Below are 17,472 nucleotides of genomic sequence, written 5' to 3' on the forward strand. Positions count from 1 at the left end.
CTCCATTTCTCCCTCCTTCCAACCTTCATGGGCCAGTCACAGACAGCGGACGAGCCACATCTGGCACCTGGGCCGCACTTTGCCCAGGTTTTATTTATTTATTTGTTAGATTTGTATGCCGCCCCTCTCCGTAGACTAATGTTCAGTGTTGGTTCCATCATCCCCAGTGAAATTAGTTTAGCTTCATTTTTATAATCAGAACTCATTTATTTTAGGCATAGAGATTGTAAAAAGAACCCTGAAAATTCCAGCTATGACTATTGCCAAGAATGCAGGGGTTGAAGGATCGCTGATAGTTGAGAAAATCATGCAAAGCCCGCCTGATGTTGGTTATGATGCAATGCTTGGTGACTTCGTGAATATGATAGAAAAAGGCATTATTGACCCAACAAAGGTAACTACCAAATTTTCTAATGATTCTGTGAAGTGCTCTTAGTGTTTCAGTCTTTTACAGAATACTCTTAATCCATTCGTAGGTTGTGAGAACAGCGCTGATGGATGCTGCAGGAGTAGCTTCCCTTTTATCTACAGCTGAAGCAGTTGTAACTGAAATCCCTAAAGAAGAGAAGGATGCTGCTGCTGCTGCTATGGGAGGAATGGGTGGAGGAATGGGAGGTGGTATGTTCTAAAGCCTAGGCTACATGGATGTGTATCATGAACTACAGTGCATGACCTGATAGTTTAAGCGAACCTTGGGTCAGAGTCAGAAAGGATGGATAGTGACTGCAGAGAAAGGGTCTGTGTTTAGGAAAAAAAATCACTAACATTGTTACTGGATTTCAGTTGTATGATTGTTTACAGTCATTATCCATGCCTACAGATAATTTATTTTGTACTTTGAATAAAGACATTTGTACATTCCTGATACTGGGTGCAGATCCATGTACCAATCTTGTGCTCTGAACTTAAAACCAGTTGAAGCACTTGCAATTCTGCTAAATAAGACTTTATTGGTGCCTGCTGTCACTAAAAAATGCAGAAGCCATTGTGTGCAAGACTGAATAAAATTGTGTACAAAGTAGACAAATACAATTATGTGACAACTTTATGTAATAAAACAATTGCTCTAAGGTATGGTATGTATTAACTTATTCACAATATCTGTTCATCCCAAGTACTAAATTTTCCAGGACAATATTTTTTGGATTTCAGAGCCAACTACAACAACTAATTATGAAAGTTTTATTTCTCAAAGAAAGGAAAGTTATTCCTCAAAAGTTAAACTTTCATATAAAATTGTCAAGTTATTTTTCTTTAAATACATGAAAATAGAACGGATGATTGAGCTGCCTTCCTAGTAAAAAAAGTTTAATAATTTTTTTGTGACTGCACTGTGAAATTAAGAACTGCACTGAAGCAATTTAGAATCTAGCTGTACTTCAATTTGATCTACAAAATCTTCTTGCCTGAGTGATTTTCATGATTAAGGTGCCAGAGCTAACTTGATAATAGGACTTATTACCATTGTGAAGTAGTTTGTAATAAGAAATACTGCTGACCACAGATTACAGTATCCTCACATTTATGAAAATAAATGAGAGGAGTGCATTGTATCAAAAATAATCATAGGGCCAAACGTATGTTTATGAATCAAGCTAGAGTGATCAAACTATTACAAATTGTAAGTGCAGTAATATATAAAATTATAAAAGATGTTAAATTCAAATACACTGTTTTAAACTATATTTACATATAGCTAATGCCAAAGTTACAGAAGTCAACTCTGGCAAACAGTAGTATCCTTTTTCCTGTTTGTTCCTAATATGTTTTTCAACTTTCTAAGGCAGATTGAGAGAATTATAGATGAAGGTGGAGAAATGTGCTTTGTTAGCACTCTCAGTTTTGCTGGTAGAAGAAAGCCATAAACCCCCAGGCATTATGTCATTAACTGGAACATTTTAAAGCTAGAGTTCATGATTATTCATAGAAGACCCCCAGTATAGGTAGTTACCTGTTGGAAACTTACAACAGTTTACTACAGTACCATATTAAATAATGCACTGCTGAAGCTGAGCCCTTTCTGTAGGATTCATACAACTTACTAAAATACTGCATGTTAAGTTTGCTATCCAGGTTTATGCAAAAACAAACTTTGTTTTCAGAACTGCACACTGCTTGTTAAAAGCTAGTTTTGAATACTAAAAATAACTTAAATATGCATTTAATATAATAACTTAAACTTGATTCCAATAGTAAATATTAAACATTGTCAAAATAAGGCTATAGAACTGGTAACAGTGCTGAGTTTTATACATGCTGAAAAGATGAGGGGAGGCCATTGTAAATGTAGCTGCCACTCAGTGAACTTACCAGCACCTTAGAATTGCACTTGACTGAAGCTTCTATGTACACCTGCATCTTACATGCATGTTTTATACAGTAGTATTATACATAATTGGCAAAAAATGCCCCATATAATTGGAAGCCCACATGAGAAAAAGATCTCATATGTAAAGATGGTGTCCAGAAAATTTCAAAACAAATTTATGTATGATGCACTTCGTGAAGCATTAACTCTCGAGGTATTACAGTTTCTGGACCATAGAGCTTGCCTGCTCTTCTTTCAAATGCAGCTACCATCTGTTTAACAACTTCATCAAAGAACAATGTGGCAAGCTGAGAATGCAGAAGGGAGCGAAACTCAAAAGAAATCTGTAAAGGAAAACAAATTTATCATTCACCCCAATGATTAAGATGGGTAGGCAGTTGTTTTTATATTAATCTATCCATATTGGGGAATAATGGCTGGTTACAAGATCCTAAGAAAATTTGGGCATTCATTTTCTGCAATTTCAGTCTAATATTTATAGATTACAGTTTTCTAGCCATGAATAATTTGGTCTTCATTAACCTTAATTGCCATTCAGGTTGTGTGTGGTACTTCTCAATATATAAATAAAATCAGTACCGCAGGACTTACAACAAAGTGACATTAATTTACTTCCCAGTTACATAGTGCTCTGCACACAATGCAGTGCTTTCTTAGTTACTTTGTCTTTTGTCTGTATCCCTTCCACATAATCATTCTAGTTTTGCTATGTTCTATGTATTTACTATTCAAAATATTTCATGGTCTTGGGCATAGTAGGGGCATTCCAAAGCTTCTGTCTGTAACTGAAAGCAGCTGTGTTTTCTAGGATTACACAGCCATCTTGTAGTCCACTCCTAAATACCAACAGGTATGTACGTGCCTATATGGTCACACACATATATGGATCCTTTTTTCTTTAAAATCAAAAGTGCTGCAGTTAAAAATAACCAAGAAATGTATTTCCATATAAGAAGGCTAAATAATTACATTTAAATAAATAAGTACATTGGTCCACTGATGCATTTTTCTAGTCGTCTATAGTCTAAAGCAGTGGTGGTGAACCTTTTTTCCGTCGGGTGTTGAAAGCAAATGCAAACACACTATTAAACCTGCACAAGTGCCCACACCCATAATTCAATGCTGGGGAGGGCGAAAACTGCCTCCCCTGCCCCCCACAGAGGCGCTCTGGAGCCCATTTCCCAATTTCTGGTTAGCCCAGTGTTTAGCAAAAACACCCTCCCCCACTCCCCAGTGCCCCTCCAGAAGCTGAAAATGCCCTCCCAGAGCCTCTGGGCAAGCTGAAAATCAGCTGGCCGGTCTGCACATGTGTTGAGCTGAGCTAGGACAATGGCTCGTATGTCGGCAGATATGGCTCCGAGTGGCACCTGTGCCATAGGTGCGCCCCCACTGATCTAAAGAGTAACAATTGTCAATAATAGGCAATGATTTGGCCAGTTTTGATAATTTCCTGTTTAATACAACATTATTAAAGGTACTAAAAAAAGCTAAGTTAGTCCTTGCTTAATGACCAACTCATTCACCGACCATTTGAGTTTACAATGGCACTGAATGATGTTGCCATTTGCAATCTTCACTGTAAGCTTCCAACAAGCAAAATCAATGGGGAAGCTGTTAAGTTGCCAATGACAACCATGTGACATCACGCTTAATGACAGTGCAGGATTTGCTTAATGATATCAATCAAGTGCCATCACTAAGTGGTGTAGCCATATTTCACATATACTTGGCCATGGTCCCAATGGTCATGGTCCCAATTATCTTTAACGGAGAACTACCTACATTGAATGAACCCCCCCACCCCGAAAATACCGAAAACAAAACTATTTGAATGAAATGCCATAAAAATATTGAAATAATGAAATTACTAGTGCTAGTGGAATAATTTATTCCATGCACGTTACAAATTGCTTGGAAATGAGCATTCTTCATTGCTTAAAAACAAATTCATTAAAGTTGGATTGCTGCAACTAAAAATTATAGTTCACAAAAGTAATGTTGCAATCATAATTAAAAGCAAACCATACAAAGCCAGTCTGGCAGTGTGGTTAACGTACTAAGGCAGAAATTGGGAGATCATGAGTTATAGTTCTGCCTTAGGCACAAAACCAACTGGATGACTTTGGACTCGTCACTTTCTATCCTTGGAAGCTACTTCTATACCATGTACAGTAAAATACATATTCCAAATACTTACAAAGGACAATACAGCAATCAGGTATGGTTTCCAAAATACATTTTTCTCTGATCTAAATAGCTTGGGTTATTTTGCTACTTACTGAAAAATCCAAGGTGCATGTCCTTTGATAGCCAGGGATTCCTGGACTGAAGCGCCACACAGTTTCCAGATGATTAAATAATTTTCCATCTGTACACGATGCCTATGAAAAAAATTAACTAAATTTATATTGCATTCAAAACTTTGAACCCCATGCTTTTAATTTAATTTAAATATTAATTTAATTTTAATTTTGACACTTTGTGTATTATATGATCATCACCACAGTAACTTCAAGAAAAAAAGTTTTTTCAGCATGGAGCAAAATTGGAAGGAATATTACATAAATATTTTTAAAAGTTCAAAATCAATGAGTTTTCTCTTAGAATACTCTAGTTTCCTTTGAACATTGCAACTGTTTCTCAACAGTATTTTTTCACTTCTGCAAACACAAGTGTTTTCTCAGGTGAAACCCAACAACTGGTGAAATAATCAACAACTTAAAGATGAGTAATTTCTTAAGAACAATCTAGATCTATGCTTTGTTTAATTTCGTCTCTTTGTAACTTTAAAAAAAAATTCTGAAGGATACGTTTTGAAAAATCTATTTCATGTTGGCCCCACTATAGCAATTACTTTATGGGAAACCTAATCTTAGCAGTGATTCAAAAGAAGTTGAAGTATGCATTACAGAAACAGCCTGGAGGTAAATAGAAAATATTCAACAAGTACAGGACGATACTAAAAAACTGGTGGAAGAATTTTCCAGCTTCAGTCCCTTAGCACCAGTACTTAAGATAGGAGTGATATGAACCAAGAAAGGCAGTGCCAATTTCAGCAGATAATAGAAATTCAAACATAGAACTTGTTCAGCCTGGTATAATGCAGTAATGTATCTCATTATACCAGTCTATACAAGCATAAAATTGGGGGGGGGGGATGCTGATGGAGGAAGGGCTTTTAGAAGGTAGACAAGTTAGGAAACAAGATAAAAGTTTACTTCCTTATAAGCCCCCTTTGGATAGCTTCAGAGGAGTAGAATTGAAGAATCCATTCAGATCATTATAGCTTTTTTTTAAAAACTTTATAATTATTTTTGGGCAATCTATTGGCTTGGCAGAAATAAAATGAGGTAGTTCTGGTAATATTTAATGTAGAGTTTTAAAAGCAATCATTACATAATCTCAACAATTATAGTCTAAGATACGAAAGTGCAAAACTAAGTTTAAACTATTTGCATAACTGGTACATAGCAATTCTGAGCAGTCGTGTAGTCTTGAATGTTTCATTCAATAATGGGCAACCTAATTTATCTTGCCATTGGACCAGCTCTTTTTAATCTGTATTCAGTAGAGTATACATGCTAATAATGGCTTTTCTGCTATGGTAGTGTCTGAACCTTTCTGGCACCGAGTGCCAAAACAGGAGCATGCATGCGTGCACAGACACATGCCAGAAACTATAGCTCTTCTGGGTTCTGGCATGCCAGCCAGTTGGTCTCATTCATGAGAGTGACAGAAACTGGAAGAGTAGCTGCTCGGCATGCATGCCATATTGGTGCTATGGCATGACCTCGTCACAACAAAAGCTATTCTGGAGCAGTGGTTAGAATGCAACATTGCAGGCAGATCTAGGACAACTTGCCATACTCCATTTTCCATGGCCAACTTGCAATGGGATAAGAGTTGTACCAATATCAGAAATGGAACACAATAATTAAAGGAGTGCAAAAGGAAGGCCAAAATGAAATGAATGACAAAAATTAAAATGTTTTAATTATGAGACAGGGTGGCGCAGCAGGTAGAGTGCTGTACTGCAGGCCACTGAAGCTGACTGCAAATCTGTAGGTAAGTGGTTCAAATCTCATCACCAGCTCAAGGTTGACTCAGTCTTCCATCCTTCTGAGGTGGGTAAAATGAGAATGCTGGCTCTGTTTAAAAGTGCTATTGCTAACATGGTAAGCTGCCCTGAGTCTAAGGAGAAGGGCGACATAAAAATCAAATAGATAAGAGATAGATAGATAGAAAGAAAGAAAGAAAGATTGTTCCATGACGAGTTGGCTGTAGCAAATTGTCCCATTCTGTTGCAGGCTAACTGCCCACAGTCTGCAGTTCGATCCTCATAGGCTCAACCTTCTTTTCTTCTGAGGTTGGTAAAATGATGACCCAGATTGTTGGGGACAATCTGTTGACATTGTAAGTTATCCAGAGAGTACTGTAAAGCACTGTATATATTGCTATTGCTATTCTGGATCAAACTGCTAAAGTTGAGAGACCAAGTTACAAGAACTATGATTATTGCAAGAAGTTTGCAGTAATGCTACTGTTGGAATTCATTCAAGCATTGGGGTTTTCTGCTTTAATTTCAAGCAGTATAGGGGAGTTTAAAAGGACATTTCCACCCAGAAAAATAAAGTCTACTTGCAAATTCAAGGGATTTAAAATTTCAGGTTTTCTTGAGTGGGTTTGATTTTTAGGTAGGTTTCAATCATTTCAGGCATGGCTATAAAACTGAAGCTTTCAATTCTATTGACTATAGCCTCCTCTTAGACAGGTTATTTGAGCTGGGATGTAGTAACACTGTGCTATTGTGGTCTACGCCTACTTGAATGTCCAACTAGTGCTGGGAAATTACCATTCTGCATCATCACAATTGGACTGTATAGTTCCTCAGGGCTCCATTTTAGCTGCTAATATTTAACATCTACATGAAACCATTAGAATAGATCATCCATTGAGATTGAGATGCCATCAATATATGGAGATACCCATGTCCACCTCTCCTTTTCCTCTAGGAAAATTGCTTGGACAGGGAAGAGGAGTGGATGAGAGTCAATGAACTAAGACCCAATCTAGGCGAGATTTGTTGATGGTGAATCTGTCCAGCTGGGTGGTACCCTGCCTGGCCTGGAGAGATCCACATTCATCCTAAAGGAGCATATTTGCAGTTTGGAGGTGATTCTTGACCTATCACTGTCAGAAGCCCCAGTGGACTCCCTTGAACAGTTTCTTTCAACAGCTTTGGCTGATTTATTAACTGTGATCTTTTCCAAACACCTCGCAATGCTCTGGTAACGTTTTGGTTGGATTATTGTACTGTATGTGGAGCTACTTTTAAAAACTATCTGGAAACTTCAGTTGGTTCAACATTAGAGTAGCTAGACTATGCACTGCGACTGGCTGATATGAATATATTTCATCATCTACCCTGACTATCAGTATATTTCTGGATCCAATGCAAAATAATGGCTTTGACCTTTAAAGACTTCAAGGCTTAGGATCTCATTATCTGAAGGAGCACTTTCTCTAGTATGTACCCAAATTGGACCTTAAGATTTTTTAAGGCCCTCCAGATCCTCCACCAAAAGAGGAAAAATGGTTTTCTACACGGGAAGGAAATTTCTGAGGCTGTTTGCCCAGGTAGACTCAACTGGCATTTACATTATTTCAGTAGCAAGTGAAGACCATTTTATTTTCACGGACTTTAAAAATATATTTTAATTATATTTTAACATATATTAATTCACATTGTTTCAAGACTGTTATGACCACCTTACTGCTACCTGGATTATATAGTGCATTTATGTAGCATTTAATTTGATTAGATATGTAGTAACTCAAATTGTATTATTTCCCTATTTTTGGTATAAAACACAGAGTTTCGACTATTGGGCATTTAAAAAATTAAATAAATAAATTACATATACACTGAATAAATTATACTCTTACACGTTACACCAGATTTGCTTCTAGAGCTTTCCCTCCACATCCTTTTCCAGTTTAGTGGTAGTTACATACATACATTATCTTCCCAAGCAATAAGTTATATTCAGATATACAAGGAAAAGAGTAATCAGAGGGAGAGACAGCCCAAGATTTTTTGGTCTTATGGCTAGATAAGATCCGGTATCAGCAACTCTTGGAATTACATATAACAACAACAAATATGCATTACCTTGACTAAGTGAGGTCTGACTAGTGTAATAACTGATGTATATCTTTCCAACACAGGAGGAAATCCTACTTCTAATTTAGCTTTGCAGTATCCTGAACGTTTGGATAATACGTCTGATTTTTTGCACCAAGGAACAAAGTTCTTGTATTCACTTACAACAGCCACCACATCATACATTTCTTGCATAGAATACCTAGTAAATAATGCAAAATCAAAAATACAACTATTAGAGATATGTAGTTAAAATATATATTTTATTTCTCTCTTTACTGTTCCAATCATTCTACAAACAAATATGCAATTTCAGCTAGCTTTCTCACACAAGGTTGTAGTTCAAGGACACAATCCTGCCTGTCATTCCAGTATTTAATTGCTCTGAAACTGTTCATACTTTTCCTCTGCACAAGTCTTAGTCCCAATGGATTTAGCAGAAGCCTATGTATACAGAAGCCTTTAAAAGAATCCTTACTTTAATCACACCTCCTCTCAACCTTGATTATTTCCTTATAACACAAGGATATTAAGGATTATTTATGGTATTTTATCTCCAAAAAATTAAACATATTGGATGGAAAGTGGAAAATAGAAGCTAGTAATCAAAATGTTTGCAAACTGAATATTGAAAATATTGAAAATTGAATAAATAAATAAACTGACTTCCTTGAAAAGGATAAAAATAAAAATGTACAATAGTTAAATAGTAGACCTTCTGTTGATTAAAGGGAATGGCAAACATTTGGGGCCACTCATTATTGTACATGGCCTTTGTTTTTATTCCCCAAAGTGATTAAAGAACCTTAAACCAATCTTCAGAGTACATTAAAATGAATTTGAGAGTTAAAGTATATAGTAAATAAACATTAACTTTTAGAACTGTATATGGTTTATTTCTTTCATAAGCCAATATGAGACTCTCAGGCAACATGTTGAAAGGAGTTACGGACTGCACCCTGACCTGCTACCAGAAGAGTGCATCAATAGTAGAGGTAGTCTGTGAGTTAAGACCATAGTAGAGGCTGCCCATTATGTTTGTAACATGTGATGTTCATAAAATAGATTGGTCATGTGACAACTGAGTTTATGAACTTCTTTGGAATAGTCATTAAGTGAATCAATGCTTTAACTATGCTTTTTGGCAAAACTTGTAAACACAGTTAAGTGACTATGGAACACTTGAAATAGTTGTAAATCTAGTCTAGTTGCAAAATACGTGAAGTGTGGTCATGTCAGTGTGAGGCAGAATTGTCAAAATTTCGAATCAGGTTTTAAATACTCCCAGGTAGGCTCATTGGAACTACTGTATTAAGTTCCTGTCCTGTTACCCCTAATGCAATATATTCATATACATCTCTGGAGGAAGCACGGTATGTTCTCCGACATCATATGATGGGGCTGCTTCAACATTGTTAACAAACTTACCCAAGATATATTGCTAATTGATTGTATGGAATAATATACTACACTATATATACTGCCATACTCTATCATTATTTCAAGAAAAAGACTATATCCCATTCATAAATAATTAACAATGATCTCAAACTAGAATTACATTGTAAGCAAAGAACTATAAATCCTATATTGGCTTTGGCAAATTTAGAGCTGCCCTAAAAATTATACTTTAATCCTGTTTATATATAGTAGGACCATAAACTGCTCAGGGTGGATTAACAACAGCATATATTTAAAAAAAACAAATTAAATAAAATTTAAGGAGTGCTTAAATGATTTCAAATTGAAGTGTGAAATTCAAGAATGAAATAGATAAGCATCAATTTTAACTATATAAACAATATGAGCAAAGGCAACTGAAATGAGAAAGACTGTTTTCATCAATGCAATCCATTAGTATCTACTTTTCTGTAATTGTGCACTGTACTTTTCTTATACAAACCCTATAATTCTTCTTTCTGAATATTCTTTCCTTTTGTTCACGAATGGTGCAGCAAAGTTGAAGTAAGTCCTTCTTGGAAAGGCACAATTTTTTGCTGGATTTTGTGGCGGTAGTGCTTTGCTCCTCAATATTTCCCAAGAAGTCAAATGCCTGGAACAATTTCAATATTTTCATCAGAACAAGCATCTGGTTAACACCGTAAAGATGAGCCAATGAAATGGGAAAACAAATAAGAGTAACACAAGGACAATCAGACTCAGGATTAGGTTAACTTTTTATGCCTTGGGCAAGCTAAATATATCTCAGTCATGAGAGAACCTGGCAACAGTACAATATAAAGGCTGTCCCTCTTAAAAGTTGGCTCTGAATCAATTTGAGGCCGCACACTACTTGGTTCATATATTTGAAAAGCAAGTTTCCTGTCAGGATAGCAAGCATCAAATATATTGAGCCTTTCTTCTATGGTTATAAAACACAACAAGCAGAAAGCTGAAATTTTTCATAAGACTATTATTTTTTCAGTGAGAACATAGGGTATACAGATACAGACTGTTAGAATGATAGCTGTGATATTTTTAAGGCCTTCTTCCTTTCAAATCTTCTCTGGCACTTACCAGCATATCCAGCAAGGCATGGATCTTCTATTATAAATATTTGATTCAGTTAACATTTTCTTCCACAGACATATACTTAATTGAAATAAATGTTACTTGTTTAGATTTAGCTACCTGTATATTTAAAGGTAGGTATGAAGGCATGAACAATTTCTTGCTAATGGTAATCTTAAAATGAAATACTATATCCACCCAAAAGTTCCGCTCCTGCACCAGCATTTCTAACAGGAGTTACTGTTATGTCTTTAAAACAGGAGTAGGCAACATTTCTTAGCTTGGGGCCTTGCCTTTGTGCCCTGCCAGGAAGGTACAGAAAGTCATAGTATTAAAAAAAAAACCCACCAAAAATAGTAATTGTTTTTACATTTAAGGAGGATATAATGATCAAATAGATGTTTTAAACCTTACTGAAATACAAAAAATAAAGGACTTTTTAAATGTTTTCCTGTATCTGGGGTTGTAACCAATTCACAAACCATAAGTTGCCAAGTCCTATTTTAAAAGTACTCTCCTAGAACGCTTTCATTCAAAAAGAAACTGCAGGAACCCTAGTCTTAAAAGCAAATCCGGATAGGCATGGGAAGGGCTGCAAAGAGAAAGGAAAACCAACCTTTCTTCTGTGCGCTGCTTGGAGTGTCCAAGCATGGGTTAACTTCTTGTCTGTAAGCCAGGGTCTGAGTAACAAATATCCGGCCAAGCCTCTTCCTCGGCCGCCAGTGAGCCAGTTTTTTTTACTCAGTCAAGCCAAGAGAGATGCAAAATGTATTTCTCTACTCAGTTTTGGACAACAGGCAAGACATTTCCATGGAGTTTCAAGGTTTACAGGATTTGATATTTGTATTTATCAGGAAAGGGAAGCCTCCCTGTCACGCTGCGGCTTGTATTGAGGCAGCTGGAAAAATGAGGTCTGCAATGGATTTAATATGCCTCCATATTGTGGAATTTGCCTGAACTATTTATGGCGTGCAGTAGTGTTTGTCCAAGGTTCTGGAGGGGACCCATTTCTGCTTGGAGTGTTGGCCAGCGTTGAGTAATGGTTCCCAGTCACACGGCCTTGTGACTGCAGCACTAATATTTGAATTGCCAGGAGTGCTTGTCCAGTAATCCAGTGAGGCTCTGGTGGCTTTGGACACGATTGGGACAAATCAGATGTGGGTCGGTCTTCCAATCCAAGGTGCTTTGGAATTGGATCAAATGTAAGCTGCATTATCGAGAGAGCTTGTCCGCGACTCCGGCAAGCCTTCGGTACCACTTGCCAGAGCCACCCAGTTGTGAGTTGGGTCTCCCGCTCATGTGGTCTCATCTCCATTGTATTAAGGGGTCATGGCATTAGGTTGAAAACCACTGTGATAAAGTTACCCCTGGGCAAAGTAAGCCTCAAAAAGTCCATCTTCAAATATCTACCTTGGTGGATGACTACAGTAGCATGGGCCACCGAGGAATCCATTGAGGACATATGCAGGGCAATAGCCTGGACAACTCCACCACCATTTATTCAGCATTATAACTTTGATTCCTTTGCTTCAGCAGAAGCTTTGTTTGGTAGGACAGTTCTACAGAGGATTCATTGCAGGAGTCCTGAATATTTCTTACTCAGTCCCTGGCTAACAGAGAAGAAGTTAACCCATGCTTATATGCTCCTGTAGCGCACATAGAAGGAACGTTCAGGTAAGACAATGTTCATTTTCACTTCTGTTGGAAGTTTGAAAGACTGGAATCTTTTAAAACTAAGAGTTTAATATATCCAATATTTAATCAGAGGTATATCATTTAAGATTGCTCCAGATAAGTCACTAGCAGCATTTCTAATTTCAACACAAAAATCAAATAATGAAAATTATACAACTTAAAATGACATTAAAATATTGTCTCTAACTTTTAACTAATAAATTTAAATTATCTCTTTAGTATTCCTCTTAATTGCCTACACTATTGTTTGGAAAATTGAACAAAAATAACACTGACCAGAATATCTGATAAACAAATTTGTCAGGCCAGTTTTCAAAGGAGGCCATTAATTTAAAAGTGGTTTCATTTTTGCGGTTATTGAAGTTGTGAAACACTTATTAACTAAATCAAAGGCTAAACTTTTATTTTCAATCACAAAAGTCTTGATCAATCTGAAATGTAACGTTAGAATCAAGAAGTCTTAAGAGAAGTTAAAAATGGACTTGACCTTCCTCAATTAGCAAACAGTTTTATGTAGGAGATTAAAGGATGTATTTCCTTGATCAAATATAAGCATAACTACTGGTATCTTTGAATCATACTACAATTAAGCATTCCAAAGAATAAAATTTATTTTTCTGCTTCTGAGGTTATTAATTATAATTCATAATTAAAAAGGAGGAAAATTTTGCACTAGAAAGAGGAATATATTTAGTAGGAAAGTTTACCCTAGCCTTCATCGTATCTCAAGTGTCAGTTTTGGAAAAAATAATGTCATCATATGATGATTGTATGACGTTATGTTTGTATCATGTTAATCTCTGAGGAACAGCTTTAAATAATATACAGATACATTAAAAATAGCAAGAACCATTTACATTTAACTGAAGATTAGTAATTCTAATGACTGAAAATGTAGGTTACTGTCTGATTTAAGAGGATGTTCAGGAAGAGATAATATCTCTACTGGAGAGGCCTACTATGCCCTTTTTAGGGCTGCTTGTTCATCTTTGATACCCATCTGGGATGGGGACAAGCAATAAACAAGAGTTTACATGCAGCTCATGGTTGTTATCCAAAAAAGAAAATACTAATTATAATCATAAATCTCATTTGTAGATATAAATATGATTCTAGGATAGGATTTTTTAAAAATACTGCAATTTAAAAGAGAATGTGAGTTATATAGTTTATTCATCTTCAATTCAGGCATGTGTTATCCCAATTATGATTGTAGTATTTTTAAACTTTGACTTTCATATACACTGCTCAAAAAAATAAAGGGAACACTTAAACAATACAATATAACTCTAAGTAAATCAAACTTCTGTGAAATCAACTGTCCACTTAGAAAGCAACACTGATTGATGATCAATTTCACATGCTATTGTGTACATTCAACTTTGTACAGACAAAGTATTCAATGAGAATATTTCATTCATTCAGATCTAGGATGTGTTATTTGAGTGTTCCCTTTATTTTTTTGAGCAATATATATATATATAAAATATTCAATTATGAATTACCGGAAACACAGGAAAAGTGAAGGTCATTACTGTCTTCACGTGTGCCAATACACACAACCGTAGAAGGGAGAAGAAAAACAATGAGCCGGGATGGCGCAACAGGTAGAGTGCTATACTGCAGACCACTGAAGCTGACTGTAGATCTGTAGGTCAGCGGTTCAAATCTCATCACCGGCTCAAGGTTGACTCAGCCTTCCATCCTTCCGAGGTGGGTAAAATGAGGACCCGGATTGTGGGGGCAATATGCTGGCTCTGTTAAAAAGTGCTATTGCTAACATGTTGTAAGCCGCCCTGAATCTAAGGAGAAGGGCGGCAAAAAAATTGAATAAATGAATGAGTGAGTGAATGAATGAATGAATGAATGAATAAATAAATAAATAAATAAATACAGATTTACTGAGACATAAGTTGCTAAGTAAAAATCAGAAAGTATGGTATATTCTAGAATCAGATATAAAATAACATTGTCAAAATATTATATTTTCCCATTCTAAATCATAAACTATGAATAACTGAAATATCAGTGTCTTTTAATTTTGGTACCATGCAAACAATAAAATTTTGTTCTTCAAGACAGCCACAATGTTCTCCAAACTTTGTGTTGAGATGAGAAATACCTAATGGATAGATTAATACATCATTTTATGAACAGATAAGATCTTAAGAATATTAGAGCATGCACGCCTTCATCAATCAAAACATAGGTGACATGACTAAGAAAATATCTTTACTTTGATAAAGACTTACAAATTAGCAAACTTTTCCCTATTTTATCAGAATAATCTGATATGGAAAGAATTGCTGCTTTATTTTGCTAAAGTATTCTTTATGTGTGATTTCTTTTAAGTTGCTAGATAGATTTTAGGACCTAGATGGACCATGGGGTCTTTTTCTGCCGTCAGTCTTCTATGTTTCTATGTTTCTATCCCCCAAAGTATTATGATTAACAAGAAAAGCAAGTGAGAAAGTGTGATTAAAACTTAATATTTTTCTTCAATTGTTAAAATTATTACCGTAATCATAACAATACTCCCAATTAAATTTTCATACTGAATTACACATTGTCAGATATATCAATGCAGGACATTACACAACATTTTCCCTGCCAACTGGCCCACCTAATACATACAACTGACAAGGAGCAAAATGACACTTAGCATATATGGAATAATTTACAGGAGGAAGAGTCAATAAGTATAACATCTGGAGCAACCATAAATTCAGCCATATATTGATTGTGTCCAATAGTCTATTAGAGTTATACCACATGAAGCCAGCTAAGAAAAGACATACAATACTGTACTTGTTTCTTCAATAAGAAAATTAAGAAATGCCTCATTCCCCATGCTATTCATTTAGGGATACATGGAGTCTAAAGATTATGCCAATATTCTCTCAATGCTAGTCTGGTTTACTGTTCCTAGCTACATATTAAATGGAAACAGCAAAATAGAACAGAACAGAATAACAAAAGAAAAAGGAAATTTAAGCAAGTCAAAGTTACACATAAGAGAAATTTAGAGATATAACTTTGGATACTCTTTTCCTAGTAATAAATATCCCAAAAATTCAATTTGATGTCATTCTCTTAATGGCTGTCTAGCTAACACACAGTTAAGTACCTTAGCCAAGGCAGTTATAATACAGCCTTTGCTTTGTTAAATAGAACACTTTTCAATATGAATTATTTATCTTTGACAGAAAGTATGCATTTTCTAATCTAATCTATTATCATTTTCAAGTCTGGGATTTGACTAGGTTTTTTTTTTAAATGTCTACAATTTCAGAAAAATATGAAGGTGTTAAATGTCTCCAAAGAGCAAGAGCTGAAGTACAATATTATGTATTTATTCTGCTTTAGAATAGATGGCACACAACAATATACAAGTGTAAGTCACCAGATAGCCAGGTACTTTCATAAGTAACTGGATTGAAAGAAGTAAAAAAGAAAAGAACTCTAAAAAAAAGTCACTTCACTCAGAGCAGCTCAAACTTAGAAAAACTTAAGGAAAAGGGCTTTTGCCTCTTATCAGTGAAATGGGCAAACTAAATTTAGCATGCAAATATATTAAAGTTCCTTTACAACATTTGTGAGACACGTGCACTACTAATAACACTACTAATAACACTACTAATGGACTGAAAATTAGACGACCACCCCATAAGAGCATTGACACTTTCGACAATTAATCGAGAAATTAAATAATCACAGGGATAAGAGGCGATCAATAGCCAACCTGTTCCATTGCAGAAGTGTTTTATTGTTAGTAGCTGGGGATCAACAATAATCTGTCACGGCAAACAACCGGCGTCTTTTGTCACTTCTATTTTACCCATCACCCATGACAATAAAAATGGCTATCAAAGTTAATAATATTAGATATAGGAGTGTGTGGGGTGTGTGAGAGAGGGCATCAAAAGCTCACCAGGGGCTCCCCAATAGCTGTGACTATGAAAGCGGGCAGGAACTCTTGACAGAGACGGGTGGGGAAAGGAAAAGTGAAGGCGACGGGAACCACCCCCGGCGCTCGTGACCAAGGAAAGGAGCCTCGGAAACCGCCGCCGCCGCCGCCAGATCCGTTTGGCCGCCCACTCAACCTATGGGACGCCCACCAAACTTTCCTGCTCGAGCAGAGAAAAGTGACGGCTGGGCGGGGGGTGCTTGGGGGGGGTGTCTCCAAGACAGCCTGAGCTCCCTCTCGCCGTACCTGAGGGCTACTCTACGCGAAGGAATTGCCAATCTCTCCAGAAGAGCCTTGCCGAGAGCCCGACTGCTCCGCGCCATACTCGACTTTCCGCGGCGCCTCCAGACGCCCTCACAGCCCCATCCTATTCTGGCTGCCTCGCCTCCTCAACGGCCTCCCAATACCTGTCCACACCTCCCTCCCAGACACGGAGCCAATTGCGCGCGAGAGTCGCCCAACGGCAGCCTATCGGCGCAGAGTTCCAGCCGAGCGTCAGCCTACGGATTTTCACCGCCCCCTTATAGACGCTCCTACGGTCTGCTCCTTACGCTCTTCCTTTCGCCCCCACAGCACGTGACTTACCGGACTCGCGCAGGCGGCAGAGTTCAGGGCGTCGGGGCCGCGCCCGATCACAAGACTCGCTCCCGGGGTTATACGAGGCCCTCGGGTTCGTTAATGTTAGAATTGGCGCGCGATTGGCTCTGCGGAGTGCCACTCGCTCGCCCTTTTAAGCGACGTAGCTTGAAATGCCAGTAATATTAGAAAGGCACGCAGAGAATGTCCTTGTTGTAGAATTTTTTATTG

General features: G+C 36.9%; 2 protein-coding genes across 2 annotated transcripts in view; one reads left to right on the plus strand and one right to left on the minus strand.

Moving 5' to 3' along the window:
• HSPD1 (heat shock protein family D (Hsp60) member 1) overlaps positions 1 to 1,070 on the plus strand; it is a 14,884-nt gene extending 13,814 nt beyond the window's left edge. The window contains exons 11-12 of the mRNA XM_070732114.1: positions 216 to 394; positions 477 to 1,070. Coding sequence (XP_070588215.1) covers positions 216 to 394; positions 477 to 629 — 332 coding nt within the window. The 3' untranslated portion in view covers positions 630 to 1,070. The remainder of the gene's footprint in view (positions 1 to 215; positions 395 to 476) is intronic.
• On the minus strand, positions 931 to 17,234 carry COQ10B (coenzyme Q10B). The gene is made up of 5 exons (XM_070732115.1): positions 16,912 to 17,234; positions 10,396 to 10,545; positions 8,502 to 8,694; positions 4,609 to 4,710; positions 931 to 2,652 (listed from the first exon to the last, which is right to left on the minus strand). The coding sequence occupies exons 1-5, from the start codon at positions 16,986 to 16,988 to the stop codon at positions 2,485 to 2,487; spliced, it is 690 nt and encodes a 229-aa protein (XP_070588216.1). The 5' UTR covers positions 16,989 to 17,234; the 3' UTR covers positions 931 to 2,484.
• Between the last annotated feature and the right edge of the window lie 238 nt (positions 17,235 to 17,472).

This window comes from Erythrolamprus reginae, chromosome 1, assembly GCF_031021105.1.
Source record: "Erythrolamprus reginae isolate rEryReg1 chromosome 1, rEryReg1.hap1, whole genome shotgun sequence".
NCBI classification, from domain to species: domain Eukaryota; kingdom Metazoa; phylum Chordata; class Lepidosauria; order Squamata; family Dipsadidae; genus Erythrolamprus; species Erythrolamprus reginae.

What these genes read in the sequence shown, in the direction of transcription:
- COQ10B (XM_070732115.1), bottom strand. Translation starts at nt 16,988, where the DNA reads ATGGCGCGGAGCAGTCGGGCTCTCGGCAAGGCTCTTCTGGAGAGATTG. An exon ending in TCAGAAAGAAGAATTATAGG is followed by an intron (nt 8,695 to 10,395) that starts GTTTGTATAAGA and finishes ATTATTTACTAG; the next exon opens with GTATTCTATGCAAGAAATGT. An exon ending in TCAGACCTCACTTAGTCAAG is followed by an intron (nt 4,711 to 8,501) that starts GTAATGCATATT and finishes TTTTTTTCATAG; the next exon opens with GCATCGTGTACAGATGGAAA.